General features: G+C 44.2%; 1 protein-coding gene across 1 annotated transcript in view; it reads left to right on the top strand.

Moving 5' to 3' along the window:
• Positions 1-20,953, top strand: part of DOCK8 (dedicator of cytokinesis 8) — a 231,266-nt gene that overhangs the window by 182,533 nt on the left and 27,780 nt on the right. The window contains 11 exon segments of the mRNA XM_030292591.1: positions 171-340; positions 4,415-4,560; positions 6,448-6,630; positions 6,999-7,131; positions 8,096-8,183; positions 12,459-12,555; positions 13,933-14,067; positions 15,062-15,214; positions 16,295-16,453; positions 17,067-17,167; positions 17,935-18,127. Of these exon segments, the coding sequence (XP_030148451.1) occupies positions 171-340; positions 4,415-4,560; positions 6,448-6,630; positions 6,999-7,131; positions 8,096-8,183; positions 12,459-12,555; positions 13,933-14,067; positions 15,062-15,214; positions 16,295-16,453; positions 17,067-17,167; positions 17,935-18,127 (1,558 nt within the window).

Here is a 20,953-nt window from a genome sequence, read left to right as displayed (position 1 = left end):
GTCTACCCTGTTTTGCTTGGTTTTCCCATTGTCACCCCAATGCTCAGGGCTGTTCTGGTCCCATTGTCACCGCAATGCTCAGGGCTGTTCTGGTCCCTCCTTACTGTTTGAGAGTGTTTTGGTCTATCTCCCTTCACCATGACCTCTGACCTTCTGTGTTGCGCCATTAGGATCAGCAAAGTGCAAAGGAAAGCAGTCAGCGCCGTCCGCAGCCTCCTGAGCTCTCACGACCTGGACCCGCGCTGCGTCAAACCAGAGGTGAAGGTCAAAATCGCTGCCCTTTACCTGCCTCTGGTTGGCATCATTTTGGATGCTTTGCCGCAACTCTATGACTTTACAGGTGAGGATGCCTCTGTTTCCTTCTTTGGATTGAGGAGGGCCCCTGCTCATGCCCCAGCGGAACGAAGTTTCTCTTACGAGCTTTAGTGCCAATATGCCTGTGTGAGCAATTTTCCACACCGGAGCCCTCCAGACCTTTTCTTCTCTTTTTTTTTTTTTTTTAAGGTTTATTTATTTTTGAGAGACAGAGACAGAACGCAAACAGGGGAGGGGCAGAGAGAGAGGAGGGAGACACAGACTCCGAAGCAGGCTCCAGGCTGTGAGCTGTCAGCACAGAGCCCGACGCGGGGCTCGAACTCATGAGCCCGGAGATTGTCATGACCTGAGCTGACGTCAGACACTTAACCGACTGAGCCACCCAGGCGCCCCGAGACCTTTTAAACATAGGTCCCAAAAAGTTGTTTTGGGGGTTTGGTTTTTTTTGGGGGGGTTCCAATAAGTTTTTTTGTAAAGGGCCATAGCCCTGTGTATTATTTTCATTTAGAAACTATTTTTTATTCATGGGGCACCTGGGTGGCTCAGTTGCTTAAGTGTCCGACCTCAGCTCAGGGCATGATCTCACGGTCTGTGGGTTCAATCCCCGCTTCAGGCTCTGTACTGCCAGCTTGGAGCCTGGATGGACCCTGCTTCGGATTCTGTCTCCCTCTCTCTCTGCCCCTCCCCTGCTCATGCTCTGTCTCTCTCTCTCTCAAAAATAAACGTTGAAAAAAATTTTTTTAACTTTTTTATTCATTCACTCATTCATCTGCTGGTATATAATGAACCTTATGTTCTTATAGAACATACATCACAAAGGGTGAAATACTCACAGAATTACTCCCTTGGGAGGTCACTGCTCTAATGCCTTGAAATAAAGGTATTCCTTCTCTTTTCTCTTAAGAATGTTTCAGGAAAAAAGCGCCTGGGTGGCTCAGTCAGTTAAGAGCTCTTGATTTTGGTTCATATCATGGAACCAAGCCCTCATCAGGCTTGCCCGATTTATACTGAGGGAGAGAGAGTGTGAGCACTAGTGGGGGAAGGGCAGAGAGGGAGAGAGAGAATCCCCACAGATCCTGGGCCTGCTTCAGATTCTGCCTCCCTCTTTCTGCCCCTCCCCCACTCGTGTGCATGCACACACACTCTCTCTCAAAAAATAAAAATTTAAAAAACACTAAAATCTTAAAAAGAAAGAAAGAAAGACCGACCTATGGCTTGTTTGTTCCCAAAGCAGGGAACCACTTTTACATACATTCTCCTAAGTTTCCTTGTTGATGAGAATTTTCTAAATCAGTCGCTTTGGATCAGAGCTTTTCAGCAGTTGGTCTCTGAGCCTTTCAATTTTTTTTTTAACGTTTATTTATTTATTATTTTTTTTTAATTTTTTTTTTCAACGTTTATTTATTTTTGGGACAGAGAGAGACAGAGCATGAACAGGGGAGGGGCAGAGAGAGAGGGAGACACAGAATCTGAAACAGGCTCCAGGCTCTGAGCGGTCAGCACAGAGCCCGACGCGGGGCTCGAACTCACGGACCGTGAGATCATGACCTGAGCCGAAGTCGGACGCTTAACCGACCAAGCCACCCAGGCGCCACTGAACCTTTCAAATCTCAATGGTTTCTGGATGTGTGCTTTGGCCTTTACAGTAATGATGTAGCTGACAAATGGGAAAACAGTGAAAGTATTCCATTACTAGAGGTAATATAGTGCATCTGTTACATGTGGAATCCTTAGATACACTAAGAAGAATATAATTTTTAAGAAAGAAACAGCTGTGGGGGCGCCTGGGTGGCGCAGTCGGTTAGGTGTCCGACTTCAGCCAGGTCACGATCTCGCGGTCCGTGAGTTCGAGCCCCGCGTCAGGCTCTGGGCTGATGGCTCGGAGCCTGGAGCCTGTTTCCGATTCTGTGTCTCCCTCTCTCTCTGCCCCTCCCCCGTTCATGCTCTGTCTCTCTCTGTCCCAAAAATAAATAAAAACGTTAAAAAAAAAAAAAAAAGAAAGAAACAGCTGTGGGGCACCTGGGTGGCTCAGTCGGTTAAGAGTGCTGCTTCGGCTCAGGTCATGATCTCACGGTTTGGGAGTTCCAGCCCCGCATTGGGCTCTGTGCTGACAGCTCAGAGCCTGGATCCTGCTTGGGATTCTGTGTGTATCTCTGGGCCCCTCCCCTGCTTGTGCGCGCGCTCTCTCTCTCTCTCTCAAAACTAAATAAACATAAAACAATTTAAAAAAGAAACAGGTGAATTCAAGTTCCAGCCCATTTATTGCTATATGTGACCTCTGAAAAGTTCCTCCACCTTTCAAGGCCTTCCCTCCCCCTTCCCTCAACTGTGACAGTGTAGTGACAATTCTGTATCTTAGGGGTGTGATGAAGATGAAATGAGAGCCCTTCCATAGAAGCATTTTCTGTGGCAGGTGTTTGTATCCTTCTCTCCATCTTTCCTAACCTGACCCATCGCGTATGTGAGGGAAGTAAGACCATCCTCAAATTAATCCTGATAGGATCAGATCTTACATAATTGCCACATGCTTTTCCTTTCACCATTTGTCTAAAAACTCAGCTGCCTTTGAGCACAGATAGGGCATGATTTTTTTAATTGAGTTCTAAAAATATGGGAGTTCTGTTTTCAGAATTTTAGCAGAAGGAAATACTGTTTGCAGGCTAATTTTTCTGAAAAATTGAAGGTCCAAATACTTAGGATGTTGACAAGTCCAGCAAAATATGACCTTTTAATGAATCAATCAGTTGTGAGTATTTTAACACACTTTTCAAAGAACTGCTTAAGCAAAAACTTTGTGTGTGATTTGGTGGTGTTCTTAAACACCAACCTTTTGGTTGCGTACATCTAGACCTATGTATAAATATAAGCATGTCGACATTATATACGGATGATAAATTAAGATTCGTTTCAGACATTTGGAATTCAATCCATTGTTGCTGAATTGGTGGCATTCGCCTTTTGTTTTATAAGGAACCGATTAGTTCTGTGATTATAGGTTCCTTTCTTTTGGTCATTATTTAAAATATTTGAATAGAGTAAAAAATATTCTATCACATACCCGAGACTAATTTTACACTAACCGGAATTTAAATAAAAACCTTAAAAAATTTTTTAAATGTTATATCACAGGAAAGTGTTATGAGAGCTCTCTTTTTACAATTTGAAAAATCAATTTCTAGCCGAATCTTGGGCTGGGCATTTCGTCTCTTTTAGTGGCCTGCCTGCTTTTTCTTGGAGATAATAGCAGATAAATAATGCTAACCATCAGGCTTTAAATTACTCTACTGACTTCAGTGACGAATAAGTATCAGTCTCTTGGTGGGTTGTGGGTTGGGGACACAGGGAAATAGTGGTTTTGGTTTGACATCACCGAAGTTTGTTTGTTTGTTTAAGACTTTTAAAATAACAATTTTAGGTTCCCAGCAAAACTGAACAGAAATTACAGAGACTTCCCATACGCCCCCTGCCCCCACATGCACATCCTCCCCCATTATGAACATCCCCTACTAGAGGGGTAAATTGGTTACAACGGATGAGCCTACAGACACCTCATAATTACCCAAAGTCCGTGGTTTACATTAGGGTTCGCTCTTGGGGTTATAAATTCTATGGATCTGGACAAACATAACAATGATATGTATCCATCATTGTGATGTCATTTAGCGTAGTTTCTCTACCCTAAAATCCCTCCGTGCTCTGCCCAGTCTGTTCCATCCCGCTTCCCCAGTCCCTTGCAACCAATGAACTTTCTTCCGTCTCTATCGTTTTGCCTTTTCCAGAGTGTCATATAGTTGGAATCATATAACACGTAGCCTTTTCAGATCGACTTCTTTCACTTAGGAGAATGGGTTTAAGGATCCGCCAACTCTTTTCATGACTCGATAGCTCATTTCTTTTTAGCGCTGAAGAATATTCCTTCAGATGTACCCCAGTGTATTTACCCATTCATCTACTGAAGGATCTCTTGCTTGCTCCCAAGCTTTGGCAATTATAAATGTGCAGATTTTTATGCGGGCATAAATTTTCAACTCCTTGCATAAAGTACCAGGAGGCATAATTCTTAGATCATATGGTAAGAGCGATGATGTTTTCACCACAGCCGCAGATGCCCGTAGTGGAAAAAATCGTGCCAACGGCTCAGATGAAGAACAAGAAGGAGCCGGTGCAATTAACCAGAATGTGGCTCTGGCCATAGCTGGAAATAATTTTAATCTGAAGACAAGTGGAACAATGCTTTCTTCCCTGGTATGTTGATGCACATTTCTCTGGTTTATTTTTTGTGTGTTTTCTGGTGGGCGTGTCCTTATATTTGCCTACTGGAACCCAGAATAGAACAGGCTGTGAGAGGTCTGCCTCTGCTCCGTCCCGAAAGGCCTCCGCGTAAAGCTAGCTGTTGGGAAGGGAAATGGGGCCGATGAGGCAGCACAGTCGCAGATGGTTCAAAATTCGGGCAGTCTCAATGGTGCCTGAGTTCAAGGTTTAGAACACCGGGAAAGAGGTGAACTTGGGATATCTGAGATCAATGCAAAGAGGATCAAACCACAGCTCCCTCGGGTGGGAGGCTGGAGCTGGGTTTATTCTGTGTTTATTCTTCACGCTATTTCTGCCTCCAAAAAAATGATCAAAGGGGGCCAGGTGCTTGGGGTGGGCGCTTCTCATGCAAAAGACTTCAACTTTTCTTGGGCCCCCAGGGATTCTAAACCCGGAGTCGTATAGTTCTGTCCTTTTGCACAGACTGTGGGCTTAAAAGGGGCTTCTCCAGGAATACCGTGTCTGATTTACTTGAAGTGGGATCTGTCTCTGTCCCTTGATGAGCTCCGACTCTTCCTTTGGCAGACAGTGACAGTGCCGCCTTGTCCAGCTTAATTGAACTTTGCATTTCAACGTGGGGCATACACCCACAGAGAACACTGCTCAGTTGCCTCCTGGGAAGGTGGCATCTACATAGACCTAAGGCTGCTTTGCTGGATGGTTTTCCTCGCTTCCCTCCAGCACTTAGCAAGCTGGACCCCCCTGGACACCCCCGGGAGGGCTGGAGGGCAGAGATAGAAGAAAGAGAAAGGACATTTGAGAGTTGACGTCACCCATCGTCTTGCGGTTTGAGAAATACTGTGTTGTATGACCTCCTCCACCTTTCCAATGTGCATCTTAGCAAAGCTCGCTGCCGGAGGTGGTGTTGCCTTTTACATTGTTATTTGCCTCCAGGGGCAAATGCCCAAACGCCCAAAGTCCACCATTAGAGGATCTTCCCTGGGAAGTCATCACTAAGGTTTTCATCTCTTCTTGTCACCGTACTCAGAAAAACTGAGCTAATTTCATAAGCCCTATCATTCATCCCCAAGCCAACATTTCCCTCACATACTCGCAGCACGCAGTGTCACATTCCTCTGGATTATTAGCTACACCGCATGAACCAAGACTACGGCCACATATTGTTCTTTGTCTTGATTTGATGAGTTAAAGTAAGTGTGCTCAGCACTCTAAAAAGAACACTTGGGGCAGAGGTATGCAAGCAAATAGCCTGAGCTCCCCCGTCCCCCACCCTCCGACCCCCAGCAAATCATGGATTATGATTGAAGTCCCAGCACAGAGGACCCCATGAAATTAGGGATTTGATTCATTTGCTGAGCCCTTCGTGACCTTGATATTGTACTTTGGACCCTGACAAAGAAGCTAACACTTGAACAGTTGGGATATTTCTGGAGCCTTGCTAGTCTTTTTCTCTGCTCTGAGTTCAGCGCTCCCGTGTCGAGCTTCAAGCAGAAATACATGGAATCTTAGCAGGATAGAAGCCCCTTTGTATCATTTAGACGGGGCGGCAGCGGTAGGGGGGGCGGGGGAGCTGGTCAAGGCGGGGCAGACCACCAGACCACACTGCTCCTGAGCCACAGGGCCCCCCCCAGTACGTGGCCAGAAGTCTGGCTCAGACATGGCCCCATGTGAGCCCCTTTGCTGAGTGCGCTCAGGGAACACGGCTTCCTAGCCCAGGAAAGGACCAGTTCCTGGGAACGGCTCCCCAGCCGGGGAACAATTGCAAAGACTGTGTTCTAAGAGACCAGCATCCCCTAAGCTTTCGGGGTTGCCACTGCTCTACTCCTTCCCTTGTCCATCCCGCCATCTGCCTCCTTGCAGCCCTACAAACAATACAACATGCTGAATGCCGACACGACCCGGAACCTCATGATCTGCTTCCTGTGGATCATGAAAAACGCCGACCAGACCCTCATCCGGAAGTGGATCGCCGACCTGCCGTCCATGCAACTGAACAGGATTTTAGATCTCCTCTTCATCTGTGTCTCGTGTTTCGAGTACAAGGTGAGCGTGCGGTGGCTCAGCCTGTCACCAGCCTCTTAGCTCCCAAGTTCAGGTCTACCTTGTTACTACTGCTCCCCTGTTGCTTGGGGAATGGATGCATCATGAGTTTTTCTTTCTTCTGTATTAAGATCCGTGACCTCTTTGCATTCTACATCTGGTCGTTTCTCCGGGGAAGGACTTCTGCCTTCTGCAGAGAGAACCCCATTCTCATTCACAGGATTTCAACCATAGGATCCCCCAAACGGCATCTCCATATGACGCACGTCCCAACTGGCCGCTGTTCGCCGTGGAGTGTTGTGTTTTGACGGTTCTCCCTGTGGACAAAGATCTCACCACACTAAACGTCCTTCTGCCTCTGTCCTGTCCAGGGAAAACAGAGTTCTGACAAAGTCAGCACCCAAGTCCTGCAGAAGTCAAGGGATGTCAAGGCCAGGCTGGAAGAGGCTTTGCTCCGCGGGGAAGGGGCCAGGGGGGAGATGATGAAACGCTGCCGGGCTCCAGGTATGTTGGCCTTGCCCCTCCTTGCTTTCTGTCAGCGAGTTCTACACCCTTTGTGAAGAAGACTGTCTTCACAGCTCAAGTAAACACACTAGCACTTTCTTAAGCTGTTAGGATAATAAAGACAAGCAGATTCTAGGATTCTGTGCCTGGTGTATAGAATGTTAGCTGTGTGCTTCCAAGGAAAAGCTCCTGTCCTGAGGTCACAGGAACCCTGGAAGTGTCCCCAAATGTGTCTTCTGTTTAACACTTGTCATTGGGAAAGGCCACATCCAAGAATGCGAATCATAGGATAGATGGCATGTTGTCTCTCTCAAGGTTGAAGCCTCTCCATCGGGGCCTTTGACAGGTCTCTGTAGAGCGTGGTCAAGACGCTGGATAATTCTGGTTCTAAAAACATCTCCCCGAATCATTCAGGGTGTTATTAGATTGCAGCTGACTTCCCCCTGAGGGTGTCAGAGTGTTCCGGTCCTCCAGGGACCCTGCCTGTGGAATGATCTCAAAAAGGCTGCTCATCGCTGTAGAATAGAGTGAAAGTGCTCAGGTATGCTCAGTCTTCATCACTGTGCTCAAAGTTACGCAGAGTGACAGCTCAATCTATGCGAAGGGACACAGTGGCTGAGAACTTGTGGGGAGCTCGGCTCTTCCAATGGTGGTTGGGTGCCCTTATTTAACACCCACACGCTTCAGTAATTCACCGAGAATCCCAGTTCCCCTGGAACCTCTGTTCATGACAAATGCGCTCACCAACCCTCCACAAAGGCAAGCGGTCTACAGCTGTAGGCTGTCCATCCGAGAGCAGGCAGCCGGGACCTGGGCAGAGGCCTGTCCCCGGCATCCGGCACAGGCTCTCATTAACCAGAGACACGGTACTCAGTCCTCTCTGTTGGGCTTGTCACGGAACTTCTGGTTATCTTCGAGGGTTTCATGCTAATCAAATTCCTCTCGTGCATTTCTGAACTCCTAGGGAATGACCGATTTCCAGGCCTAAATGAAAATTTGAGATGGAGGAAGGAGCAGACACATTGGCGGCAAGCTAATGAGAAGCAAGATAAGTGAGTCTCTCGGCAACTTGTGCTATTTTTACCTAAAGCCCCAAACTCTTTTTCCCAGGCTACTTGTATTACTGAAACAACTACATCCTTCCAAGCGTAAGAAAATGAAACATCATTATCTGTGTAGATTCAGTTCTTCCAGGGACCCAGGATAATCAAAGATATAAGGACTTACGATTTACAGCTCTTAAAACCTTATCACATTGATAGGCATTTAAAGAAAACCAATATTTAGCAATCTCAGATAGCTTGACGAAAGCTGCTGATGGGGAAAAGAGAGGGCATCCGAGACCACATAATTCAAATTCGTTTTGCTGTTCCGGAAACGTGTACAAAATGTGTAGTCAGAGATTTTTTTTGTATTACTCAATTTTTTTTTTAAGTGGAAACATCCTAAATGCTCAAGAATAGGGAACGATGTAAGGCAGTGTTAGGTTGGTATGAAAACTTCATGATATGGGAAATGCTTATGATCTAATGTTAAGTAAACAAGAACAGGACAGACACTTGATTTTAGAGTAGAATCTTAAGTCTCTAAATACCTAGAGTAAATAGATTTTTTTTTAAGTTTATTTATTTTGAGCGAGAGTGAGCACGAGCAGGGGAGGGGCAGAGAGAGAGGAAGAGAGAGAATCAAGAGCAGGCTCTGCACCACCATCAGCTCAGAGCCTGACACGGGGCTCAATCTCAGAAACCGCCAGATCATGACCCGAGCCGAAATCAACAGTCCACTGCTTAACCAACTGCGCCATTCAGGCACCCTTAGGATAAACACATTTTAAGACTAGAAGGAAATTTACCAAAATATTCACAGTGGTTTTCCTTGGGTGATTCTCTTTGGGTATTGAGGTAATGGATGTTTCCTTCCTTATACTGTCCTGTATTTCCTAGGATGGCCACGTGTAAGATATATGTATATGAATATAATTATGTAAATGTATCATATAAATATTAATATAATTATATGACCATTATATAGCCATATAATTGCATAATTATAAATATATGTTGATTATACATATTAATATTTATTGATTATATATTAATATATTTAATCATATATGTATATGTACAATTAAGTATATATTATGTATTATTAATATGTAAATATCAATACAATTATATAGGTGTATTATATAAATAGCAATAGAATTATAAAAACATATAAATGTTATAAACATAATACATAAATTATATGTGATATAAATACATATTATATACACACATATATACACACATGTATATACATATATGCACATATAGGTACATATACATAAATAATGTATGGTATTATCAGAAAAAACATAAAAAATGGATGGAAAAATTCTGCTTGGATTGCAATGTATGAGATATATATGCGTAGAAATTTGGATATATAAGGACATAAAACCAAGTATGTTGAATAGAACGCTCACGTCTGCTGTTCCTCTTTGGGGCATATAGCCCGGTGCATCTCGGGCTCCGCTGAGCCAGACTTTGTATGTTTGAAGACACCGCCCCACCCACTTGACAGGGTGGAGGTAGCCAATCTCCACGGGTATGAAGCACCCACCCCGGGGGTGGGGCAGACTTGAATAACAGTGTTGTTTTCCAAGTAAATAGGAGTTACTGTCTTTGTTATCACCACGAGAATGATTCACTCCGGGTCCACATGCGGGACTTTTGAGAGTCCAATTTATTTTAAAACATTATGGAGATAAACCCTTATTTATTACATCTGTTACAGGCAAAGCCTAATTGTTGCTCTCATTAGTAATATCCATTTGCTTTGGCTATTTTATTCTTGCTCTAAGTTTCCTGAACTAGTTTGTAAGATATTTGGTTCTGAGAATCCACAAATTCTAGTTCAGGCAATGAGCCCCTCGCCTCCCAAAAGAATCCCAATGAAGGAAACGTGCATGTAGTTACGTGCTATGGAACGGCCTAGGTGCTTAGGCCAGCTACCCTCTGAGATTAGGAAAAGAGCCTAAGAAGACGTGCTTTTCCTGGGCTGCATAGATTGATGTTTTGGGAAACCTTCCCCTGTTGCTTGCAGAAATAACACCACACTGAGCCTTTCTGTGCGGAGCCTCTCCATACTCTCTGGGTCAGCTCCCAGCCCTGAGCTACGTGGTGAGCCGCCTGTTGTTGAGCTACAGGTTCACCTCCTCAGAACATCAGGGGCGATGTGGTGTTTTTTGGGTTTGTTTTTTCAAGAGAAACCATGGTAAAATTGTAACTGCTCCCCTCACCTATTTGGAAAACTTGCTGTAGTTATAACAGTGGTGTCTTTCACCTTTTTCTTTCAGATCATTTTTCAATTATTTGGGCTCTCTTTCTTTTAGAGCAGTAATTTTCAACATTAGAATCACTAGGGGAGCTTTTAAAGCTCCTAGCTCCCAGACGGACCCCAGGCCAGTTAATTCAGGACTTCCCAGCAGTATTACCCAGAAATCAGTGTTTGGTAGAATTCTCTAGGCGATGCTGTTGTGCAGTCAAATTTGAGAACTAGTGTTTTAAAGGCCTGGCTCGTAGGCTTTCTAAAAACTACATTAGTGGTGGTGGTAGTTGCATGAAATTATAAACGTACTTAGTACCGATGAACTGCACACTTACAGATGGTTAAGATGGTCGGGGCGTCTGGGTGGCTCGGTCGTTTAAGCTTCCAACTTCGGCTCAGGTCATGATCTCACGGTTCGTGAGTTCGAGCCCCGTATCAGTCTCTGTGCTGACAGCTCCGAGCCTGGAGCCTGCTTCGGACTCTGTGTCTCCCTCTGTCTCTGCCCCTCCCCTGCTTGTGCTCTGTCCCTCATAAATGAGTAAACATGAAAATTTTTTTTTAAAAAAATGGTTAAGATGGTAAATTTTACGTTATGTGTATTTTAGCACAATTGAAAACAAAACGAAAACCAGACCTAGGTCTGCAATGTCCAATACGGTAGCCACATTAATGCTATAAGTGAACAATACAGGCCAGATTTGGAAGATTTAGTGCCCATGAAAGAATGTGAAAGATCTCACTAGTAATTTTTATAGTGATCACACGTGGACAATTTTTTTTTTCTGTATTGGATTAAATACAATATTTTAAGTTAATTCCACCTATTTCTTTTTACTTTTTTTTTTTTTAGTGTGACTACTACAAAATAGAAAATGACATTTGTGTCCCTCATTATGTCTCTGTTGAAGAGCATTGCTCAAAGTCTAAACCTACCAATATGTTTTTTTAAAAATAGCTTTTATATTTCACTTTTCTTACGCAAATATTATCACTTGTACAATGAGAAACAATTCGTTGCTTGAGACCAGAGAGCCTAGCGTAAGCCTGAAAACATTTAAACCCCGGGGAGACCTTGATTCTGAGCCCTCGGGGGTATGGAAGGAATGGTACTGCTCCCATTGCTGGGTGAGGAGGACTCAAGAACAGCTGGTGATCGTGGTCCAAGACTTGGGAGCTCACATCATCGTGCCCCAACTCCCGTGGCAACATTTTGGCCTCGGGAGCATCATGGGAAAATTAATTCTTCGCACTTCCCTTTCCTGGCCACTACATGTAGATGATACAGAATATCCCTTTCCAGCTTCACCTGGATTTTAGGAGAATTCATAAACTAGTGCCTAAAACGTTCTGGTTCCTCAAAATGAACCCTCGTGGAGAAGCAGCACCAGGCGATTTCCCATTCCCTAGTGGGTAATAACCAGTTACATCCACAGGAATGCAACCTTGCTGCCCACTGGCGAGAAACAAAAGGTCCGCACTTGACTGAGCCACCCCAGGGTGGTCTTTGGGAAGTCAAGAGACTAACTCTTCCCGGCCCCAGTGCAGAAGCACCACTCTTTTCTAATCCAGCAGTCAAGTTGTTTGCCAAGGTCACATCACACCTGGCCTCACTCCCTCTGGCTTGTGGTGGAGGCTTCCCTTGACTCACATCTAGAGATGGCTCTCATGCATGAAATACAAGAATGTCCCGAGCAATCGGATTGGCTAGCCCAGTTGCTAGTAGCAACCAATAATTGCTTTTCTACCCATTTGGTTATTTCTGTCATTGTCATCGTTATTCGTAATAGTGGGGCTGTGGATGACTTGGGGACTTTACCTAGAAAATCTTTTTAAGCAGGCCCTAATCTCAGAAAGCACCCTTCACTCCTTTTTACCTGTAGCCAGCTCCTTTGTTTTCACCCAGATGGACTCCTCAGAACATTTCTTTACGCCTTGGTGCATAGATTGCCATCATTGGAATATGGCCAGGTCTGATATGCGTTTTAATTTGACCTCCTTTTTTTTTTCTTCCTTAGAACAAAGGCAGAGTTAGATCAAGAAGCCTTGATCAGTGGCAATCTGGCTACAGAAGCAAATTTAATCATCCTGGATATGCAGGAAAACATTATCCAGGTGAGGACAACGTACATCTGATCTATTCACCAGGAATATGTTTACTGGACATTAATAAGCAGTTCTTTATAGAACTGTTGTTTATTTGTTTGTTGATGGGTCAACTCCAGTTGAATTATGGTTGATGTCTAGTATGAGAGCTAAGATTATGATAGGACCAGATTAAAAAAAAAAAAAAAAAAGATGCTAAATTTGCATAATGATGTCTGCTCGGGGCACAAATTGGTGAAGGATGACTTCGCCATCCCCGCTGCAGAAAAGTATAGAGTCACTGTGAACTCTGCAGAAATACAATTGGCCATCCTAATTTTATCTCCCAAGTGAATGTTTCCAAGAATTCGCAAGAAGTCTACGTGATAATGGGTTTTTGGTTAACCTGAGAAGTGAGTCCCCGTGTTTCCAGTGAGACGTCATTTATTTGAGTAGGTCCGGAGCCGCTTTTTGTAGCTAGGAAAAGAAGTATTGTTGAAACGCTGTTAAGCCTTCTAACACCAAAGCAATTGTTGTGGAAAAATAAAGACAGGAAGTTTGCGATATAAATATCACAAAAATAAAGACAAAAAGATACGAAAGATATCTTAAGTTCTTGGCATCATATTGATTATATCTTTATCCAGCACTGCTTTGAGTGCTACAGACTTAACACCAGTCCTCCAAATGTGGTTGGTTTGTTTGTTTTTAATTTTCAAGGAAATGACACTTATCTGTCATTATCTTGGGTGGTGGTAGTCTTGCTGTTCTATTTAGGACACTGCTGCCCCCGAGCAGCCCCTTTTTTACCGGGAGGCCCACAATTGTGTGGAAACCCGCAAAGAAAGCTGCACCTTCTGTACAAAGAAAGAACATTCCAAGAGCTTTTGTCCAGGACGGGGGGAGGGGTACCTTATGACTTACTTAGCAGCCCAGAAGTAGGCATAAGTCCCAAACTATTTGGGAGATTTTATTATTTTTTTTTTTTAATGCTTATTTATTTTTGAGAGAGAGAGCGCAAGCAGGGGAAAGGCAGAGAGAGAGGGAGACCCAGAATCCGAAGCAGGCTCCAGGCTGTGAGCTGTCAGCACAGAGCCCGACACGGGGCTCGAACTCACGAACCGCGAGATCATGACCTGAGCGGAAGTCAGATGCTTAAGTAACTCAGCCACCCAGTTGCCCCCGATTTGGGAGTTTGGGAATAAAGTCATTTGCAAATAGGTCTTCAACTGTCATGGCATTAGTTGATGTGTGTGGCCACTTCCCAAACCCTTAACATGTTAGATCAAGAGAGATGGAACATGAGCATCGCTGTGCTAATCGTCAAGAGTGCCTCCTTGTGTCTTCACCCCTCCGCTCACTGGCACCACACGGGGATTCAGTGATGCTGTTCTTCCACTTCCCCAGGCAAGCTCGGCTCTGGACTGTAAAGACAGCCTGCTGGGAGGTGTCCTAAGGGTCCTGGTGAATTCTCTGAGCTGTGATCAGAGCACCACCTACCTGACTCACTGCTTTGCAACACTCCGGGCTCTCATCGCCAAGGTAAACATGCGATGCTTGTTTTCAGACTCTTAATTAAGAGCGGAGAGTCTCGTCCAGCTTCACACTCCTCCCTACAGATGCACCAACGCCCACATGGTGTGGCGTTAAGCGACGTCGAGGTAAAGGTTTTAAGTCCCCCTAAGAATGTTGAGAAGTCACCATCGAGAAGAAAACAGTGGCTGTCACGCTGGAAATGTGGACAAAACTGTAGAAACTTGACATGTCCACTCACTGGAGACATGAGAGCAAAAACAATTGAGCACTTTTACCTTCCCCCTTTTTAATACCGCATTTGAGTGAGATTAGCATCCTACACACCACTCCCATCAGTAAGTCTTGCAAGATGTCATGTCCTAAAATGACACGTTTAGAAATAAATTGCTCATAGCCTGAAGAATACAGATTTTCCTTACCTAAAATGGTCTAATGCAGTTTATCTTCTCCCCCTGTATTGGAAAAACCTCAGTACCTTCTTCATGGGATCTCTTCCATTTTTTTTTTAAGTTTACTTATTTATTTAAGTAATCTCTACACCCAGCGTGGGGCTTGAACTCGAGACCCCAAGATCCAGAATGGCATGCTCTTCCAACTGAGCCAGGCCTTTTTTTTACACTCAGAAAGTAGAATTCCTCTGCTCTCCCCTGCGGATTATTTTCTCTTTCTTAGTCGCCAGTCATTTCCAGGGGGCCCCGTAAACTCAGGATAATTCCTTCAGCGTTGTGACGTTGCCCGCGAATGCAACCTAGCCCACACGATGCCATTGAATCATTCAGCCCTGATCTTAGTTGTGCCGTTCATAATTAAATCTGAAGTCGACTCCGTCGCTTCAATTCATCTTCTGACTCAAGGAGCTCGTTATCTTTCTGGAGCAGTGCATGAGCTCCTCTGGGCTTTCTGCTTGTCCCAGCAGACGCGGCCTCCTTCAACAGGCACCCGGCCCAGAAAGCATATGAAGGTGCCGAGTGACGCCTCATGGCCCCTGTGTCTCTCCTAGTTCGGGGACCTGCTGTTTGAGGAGGAGGTGGAACAGTGTGCAGACCTGTGTCAGCGAGTGCTACATCACTGTAGCAGCAGCATGGACGTCACGCGGACCCAAGCCTGTGCCACCCTCTACCTCCTCATGAGATTCAGCTTTGGAGCCACCAGCGTAAGAGCCCAGGCCGGCCGGGGGCCCCGGAGTCAGTAGAGGAAGTCAGTGCAAAGCCCTGGTTGAGGGGGAGGTGGTGGGATTGCCGTGTACTCGTGTCCCTCGTGAAAGAAAACAATCCACGACGTAGATGGGTAGCAGAGCTGAATTTGTGACCCGAAACGAACGTGAAGACCGATGATGCAGTGGCTTCCATCTGTGTGTTTCAGTGTAAAAAAGGAATGAATGTATGTAGGCTAGAAGTTGGCTTCTGTGGAAAGAAATACAGCAGGCAGGTTAGGAATTCAGAAGCGTTTGTCTGGTTTCCCAATTCTGCTGAGTGGTGCCAGAATGACCTGCGGAAGAGGGTTTGAAATGATCAGTGTCATCTACACTGGCTTTTAATTGCAGCTTGGCAGCCATCAGAATTCGGCTTTATTGGGGAACCGTCTCCCTCTACTTTAGTTTATCTAGATTTTGGTATGTTCTTTGGGAACTTACATTTGTGGTCCTGTTAATGAATATGCTCAAGAGATATTAAAAGATAAATTCGCCCCTGGGGAAAAAAAAGCAGCCCCCCCCCATGCAAAATATGTTAGGCATAACCATTTGAAATATTTAGGACATTCCTCAGGGGCTCCCCGGATAGCTGTATTTTTCCATAGGGCTAGAAAGGAGGGAGAAACAGAGAGTCTCTGCCTATCCAGAGTCCAAAAGCTCAGAAAACGTGGCCATGGAGATCCTGTTCCTGTCTGCAGTTTATGTAAAGTCCCCGGAAGAGGAATCCTGGCACAAAAGCATACATCTTTGAGACCCGGCTTTGCAGGCACCTTCCTGCCTTGCAGCATGGAGGCCATCCAGTCCTCGATGAAAATTTAAAGGGAGCTGACAGATTTATGTCGCAGCAGTATCCATTTAAACCATTTAAGCAACAGTATGCATCTTGTAAAGTATAGCTCACATTTCATTGAGGGAAAAGGAAATGATGGAGACGGGGTGACAGAAACACTGGGGAGTTATTGGTGTCTGGCTCCAATACCTTCCACGATCTCCTAGCCCCGTGCCTCTTATTTGTCCCATCTCGTCTTTTTCCTGCTGCAGAACTTTGCCAGAGTAAAGATGCAAGTAACCATGTCTCTGGCATCTTTGGTGGGCAAAGCACCAGACTTTAATGAGGAGTACCTGAGAAGATCCTTGAGGACGATCTTGGCCTATGCAGAAGAGGACACAGCCATGCAGGCCACTCTTTTCCCCACCCAGGTAGACAGAAGAGCGTGCCTTGTCTCATGCATGGGTCCGGGATCAGCTGATTATAAGCTTGTGTATATGTACGTGTGTGTGTGTGTGTGTGTGTACTATGTAATTATATAACACATATAATATATAATTATATAACAGTTCTATATTACACATAAAATATGTAAATATTATGTGTACATGTGTATTTAATATATAACATTATATACATATGAAACCTGAGCTGAAGTCCTAAACTGACTCCTATTTGGTATAAAAAAATAATAATAAAAAATAAAAAAAAAAAAAAACACGCTGATGTTCCAGAGTACAGTTTAGGGCTTTTCAGGTTGCACACGAAAGTTCAAGTTCATTTAAAGAAAAAGAGGGAGGATAGTATAAGGATTCAGGGCCAATTCATGGATCCCAAGCGCCAACTCACATCTGAGCCTCAGAATCATGCGGACCTGTAAAGATGAAGGCCGCAGAGGGTCCATCTAGACTCTCCGACACCTGTCAGCTCTGCTCCCATAGAGGAGAACGTTTATGGTTACCCCTTGACCTTCCAAAACAGCCCCTCACTTGTTGCTACGGATTACAAAGTCAGGATCATTTAGAGGTATACACTGTTTTTCAGGTGGAGGAACTTCTCTGCAACCTGAATAGCATCTTATATGACACGGTGAAAATGAGGGAATTTCAGGAAGATCCTGAGATGCTTATGGATCTCATGTACAGGTAAATTTTTCTGATAAAACCAAAAGGTGTCGCTTGAGGGTCTGGGGTTTGTTCCTATGGAGTTCTCATGGGTGTAATTAGCATAAGCCATGTGGGTACGCTCTTGGATGACATCCAAAAGTGTATATACAAATTGGTAGAAATTAATCATTCAGAGTGGGTTGGTCCATGCACACGTTTTTAGAAATATGTCCCTAATTTAAAGTGAGGTATCTTTTACAACAGTATCTTCTACTTACCAAAGAATGAGAGAAAAGAACTATCTTTTGTCATATGAATTATTTTCCATATGTTCCCCCCCCAATTATATTTAGACATACGTGTACAGTTGTATTTAGAAATCATATTTTATTTTATAGTTTGACGCTTTGTTTTATGGTCCTTGTTCAGGAGAAACCACTCATAGAAATAAATGTGTTCTGATGTGAGGTCATAGAAGGGTAGTACTTTTGTCTTCTGTTATTATTTTGAGAGAAAGGAAAGAAAAGGAAGGAAATTGCTAGAGATCTGTTAAAATAGACATTTTTTAGGCCTTTTTCTTCCCTATGAAACTTCAATTAAATGCCGTTTCTTGGGGTCCAGCCCACCCTACCTCTGGAATGAAGACAGCTGGACTGATAAATGTCTGGGTTTTTTTCTCTCATTTTCTGAACATGTTGGGGGAAACTCTTGGGATGGGGGGATTCCTGGGGGAAATAGTGGCATCCACAGCAGAAAAACAGTGTCATTAGCCAGCTGTCCCTGAAACCTTCCCAATATGCCCTCAGAATTGCCAAAAGTTACCAGACATCTCCTGATCTGCGGCTGACCTGGCTCCAGAACATGGCAGAGAAACACATGAAGAAGAAGTGCTACACGGAGGCCGCCATGTGCCTGGTGCATGCGGCCGCCTTGGTGGCCGAGTATCTGAGCATGCTGGAGGACCACAGCTACCTGCCCGTGGGCAGCGTCAGCTTTCAGGTGGGGGACAAGTTCAGCCTTTCCTTTAGGGCAGGGGTTCTCACCTGGGGGGAGCAGTCTTGCCTCCAACCCCAGAAGGCATTTGACAGTCTCTGAAGACATTTTTGGCTGTTACGACTGGGGGTTACCTCTGACACCTATAAGCCAAGGTTGCTGCTGAACATTCTATGATGCATATCCGTTCCCACCACAAAGAATCATCTGGCCCCAAACATCAATCAGTAGTGCCAAGGATGAAAGTACCCTGCTTTAGCAAATTACATTTGCCTCTTCTAATCGCTTTACCATCTCATTTGGGGTATCTGTTAATTGTTTACAATAAATGTGGAGTTGATAGGCCCTGTAGACATTCCCAAACACTCAGATCCATGATTACATTTGACCTTCCCCATCAACCCGTGAAGCCAGCACATAGGCAAGGTGTTATTACTCCCACTTTACAGATAAAGACGCTGAGACAGCAGTTTTTCTTTTTCTCGTTTAAGCTCTTTCTCAAAGACTTATAGTTGGTGCAGCACACGGACACCTGTGAAAGTACTTTCCAAACACGGGAGAAATGATTTCCCTCGTGGCCCGTTCATTTGATCAGATGCCCCAAGTCTGTGGTGTCCCACACATTAATCCCAAATCAAGGAAGAACCACATCGACCCAGGAAGAGAAAAAAGGAGCTGAATCAGTACTTTCTTGGGATACTCTGAATATGGCCCATAGTTAGCAAAGGAAAGTGGTCTACCAGGCCTGAAAGTTGGCTCGGGCTACAACGCTCGGTGGTCACTTGGACAGCTTCTGCCGAACAGTTTAATACGGTCTTTAGAGAAAACAAAAGTTTTATGAGTACCTTTTTAAGAGACACCTAATTTGCAGAAATGACTATCCTTGAAACCATGAACAATATAGTTCAGTAATAGAGCCCTTTTCAAGCCAGACTCGCAGTCATTTACAAGTGTATTATCTTTGCTTGAATCTACATGACTGATTTTATAAAAGGCTTTTTTCCACTATTGTTCTTCAACACGATTCTGTGATGGCTGTGTGAACCACAGGGAGAGGACAATTCAGAACATCTTCCCTAGGCTTCGAGAAGAAGTCCCTGGAACTGTTGCTGGGGGGCCGGGAGCTTCGGGTTTTCTAGAACTCTGTTCACCTCTTCACCTGTTTGCTTCTTATTATTAACCCCTCTTTTCTTATGGCTTTTGATAACAATGCTATTTATTCTAACATTTTATTCTCAGCAAATAAACTCTATGCTCAATTCAGAAATGTTTGTCATAAAAGCCAAAAGGGAAATTCTTATCCAAAAATCATAAAAATATCACATCTGATTTTCATTCACATAAAAGTGAAGAAAGCTATAAAAATCATTTTAGAGGTATCTGCTCCTTTCATCACATTCATTTTGGCCATTTGATATTATCAAGTATAAATATTATAAGTGCTACTCTTTCAGTTCCCAGAAAATCTTTAGGTGTTTTACTTAATGTTGAATTATATCACCCTCCTTTCGTGTTTCATTAACTGAACTATTTCTTAACATTCTTCTCTGCCTTTTTCACAGTTACTATATTTTTTTAATTTTTTCTTAATGTTTGTTTATTTTATTTGACAGAGGAGACAGAGAGACAGAGAGGATGAGAATCTCAAGTAGGCTCTGCAATGTCAGTGCAGAGCCCCATGCAGGGCCCTAATCCATGAACCATGAGATTATGACCTGAGCCGAAATCAAGAGTTGGATGCTTAAACGACTGAGCCACCCAGGCGCCCCCCAACAGTCACTATATTTTATTTGCTATTGTTCACTTAAGTTTTAATGGCATTTCATTATTGACTTTCCTGTTTGGTAAGCTTAATAATTCTAATTTCACCTAGAATTCAGTTGATGTGCTTATAGTAAGCTATGCCAAGGCAAGATAGAATAGTTATTCTAGAACCAACAGAATTCCACATTTCTTCCGCATGGGGGCAGATAGCTCTATTTCTCATACATCCATATCCATTCATTTTATTCTTCTAGATGATACTGAGGATTTATTGTGTCTTCATGAACTTTACATTCTAGCCAGGGAGAGCAACATCAGATTCCTTATTTGATTCCTTATTGATTCCTTATTCCTTACTGATTCCTTATTCGATTCCTTATTGAACTACCATTATGATAAATGTAATAAAGAGGTACAAGATGCTGGGAGTGTTTATAATGTGACCTAACCGGGGGATTGTGAGAAGCTCAGAAGGACCAGGAAGGGGAAGGCAGAAGGAACTGTGAAGTATGAGGTCCTCATGGTGCACAGAACATGGTGAGGTAGGTGTTCTCAGCTACGGAAGAAGAGCCAAATTGTGTTCCTGCCTATGAGCCAATTGCCTTCTCTCAAGGAACACATACCAGATCTTTTTGGAAACGTATGCTTGCGAGTGACAAATACCTAGCCTAGACCGACTTTAGGTGGAAATGGAATTTACCAGCTTGCCTGAGGGAGGTGAGCCGTTAGCAGCACCTGCCAAATTGGAAGGAGGGCCCCAAACCATGTCATCAAACTTCATTGGCATCACTGCTTCCTGTCTCTGCTTTCCCTTATGTCGACTTCATTGGGCAGATGTTTCCCATACTCGCTGAGAAGTATTTAGGTTAAGGCCTTCCCTGGTTCCAGACCAAGAGAATAGAGAGATGGTTCATGGCTAGCAGGTCCCAAGAAAGTCTCAGTGGATCTTATTGGTTCTGACAGGGTCACGTGTTCATCCCTGAACCAATCGTAATGGCTAGAGAGATGGAAAGCTCTGATTGGCTGGACTAGAGCGGAGGGCTGCGCCAGGAGTATGGGTCCTTAGTT

The sequence above is a fragment of the Lynx canadensis genome, chromosome D4 (assembly GCF_007474595.2).
Source record: "Lynx canadensis isolate LIC74 chromosome D4, mLynCan4.pri.v2, whole genome shotgun sequence".
In the NCBI taxonomy this organism is placed as follows: domain Eukaryota; kingdom Metazoa; phylum Chordata; class Mammalia; order Carnivora; family Felidae; genus Lynx; species Lynx canadensis.
This window is presented reverse-complemented; position numbering and strand designations above follow the sequence as displayed.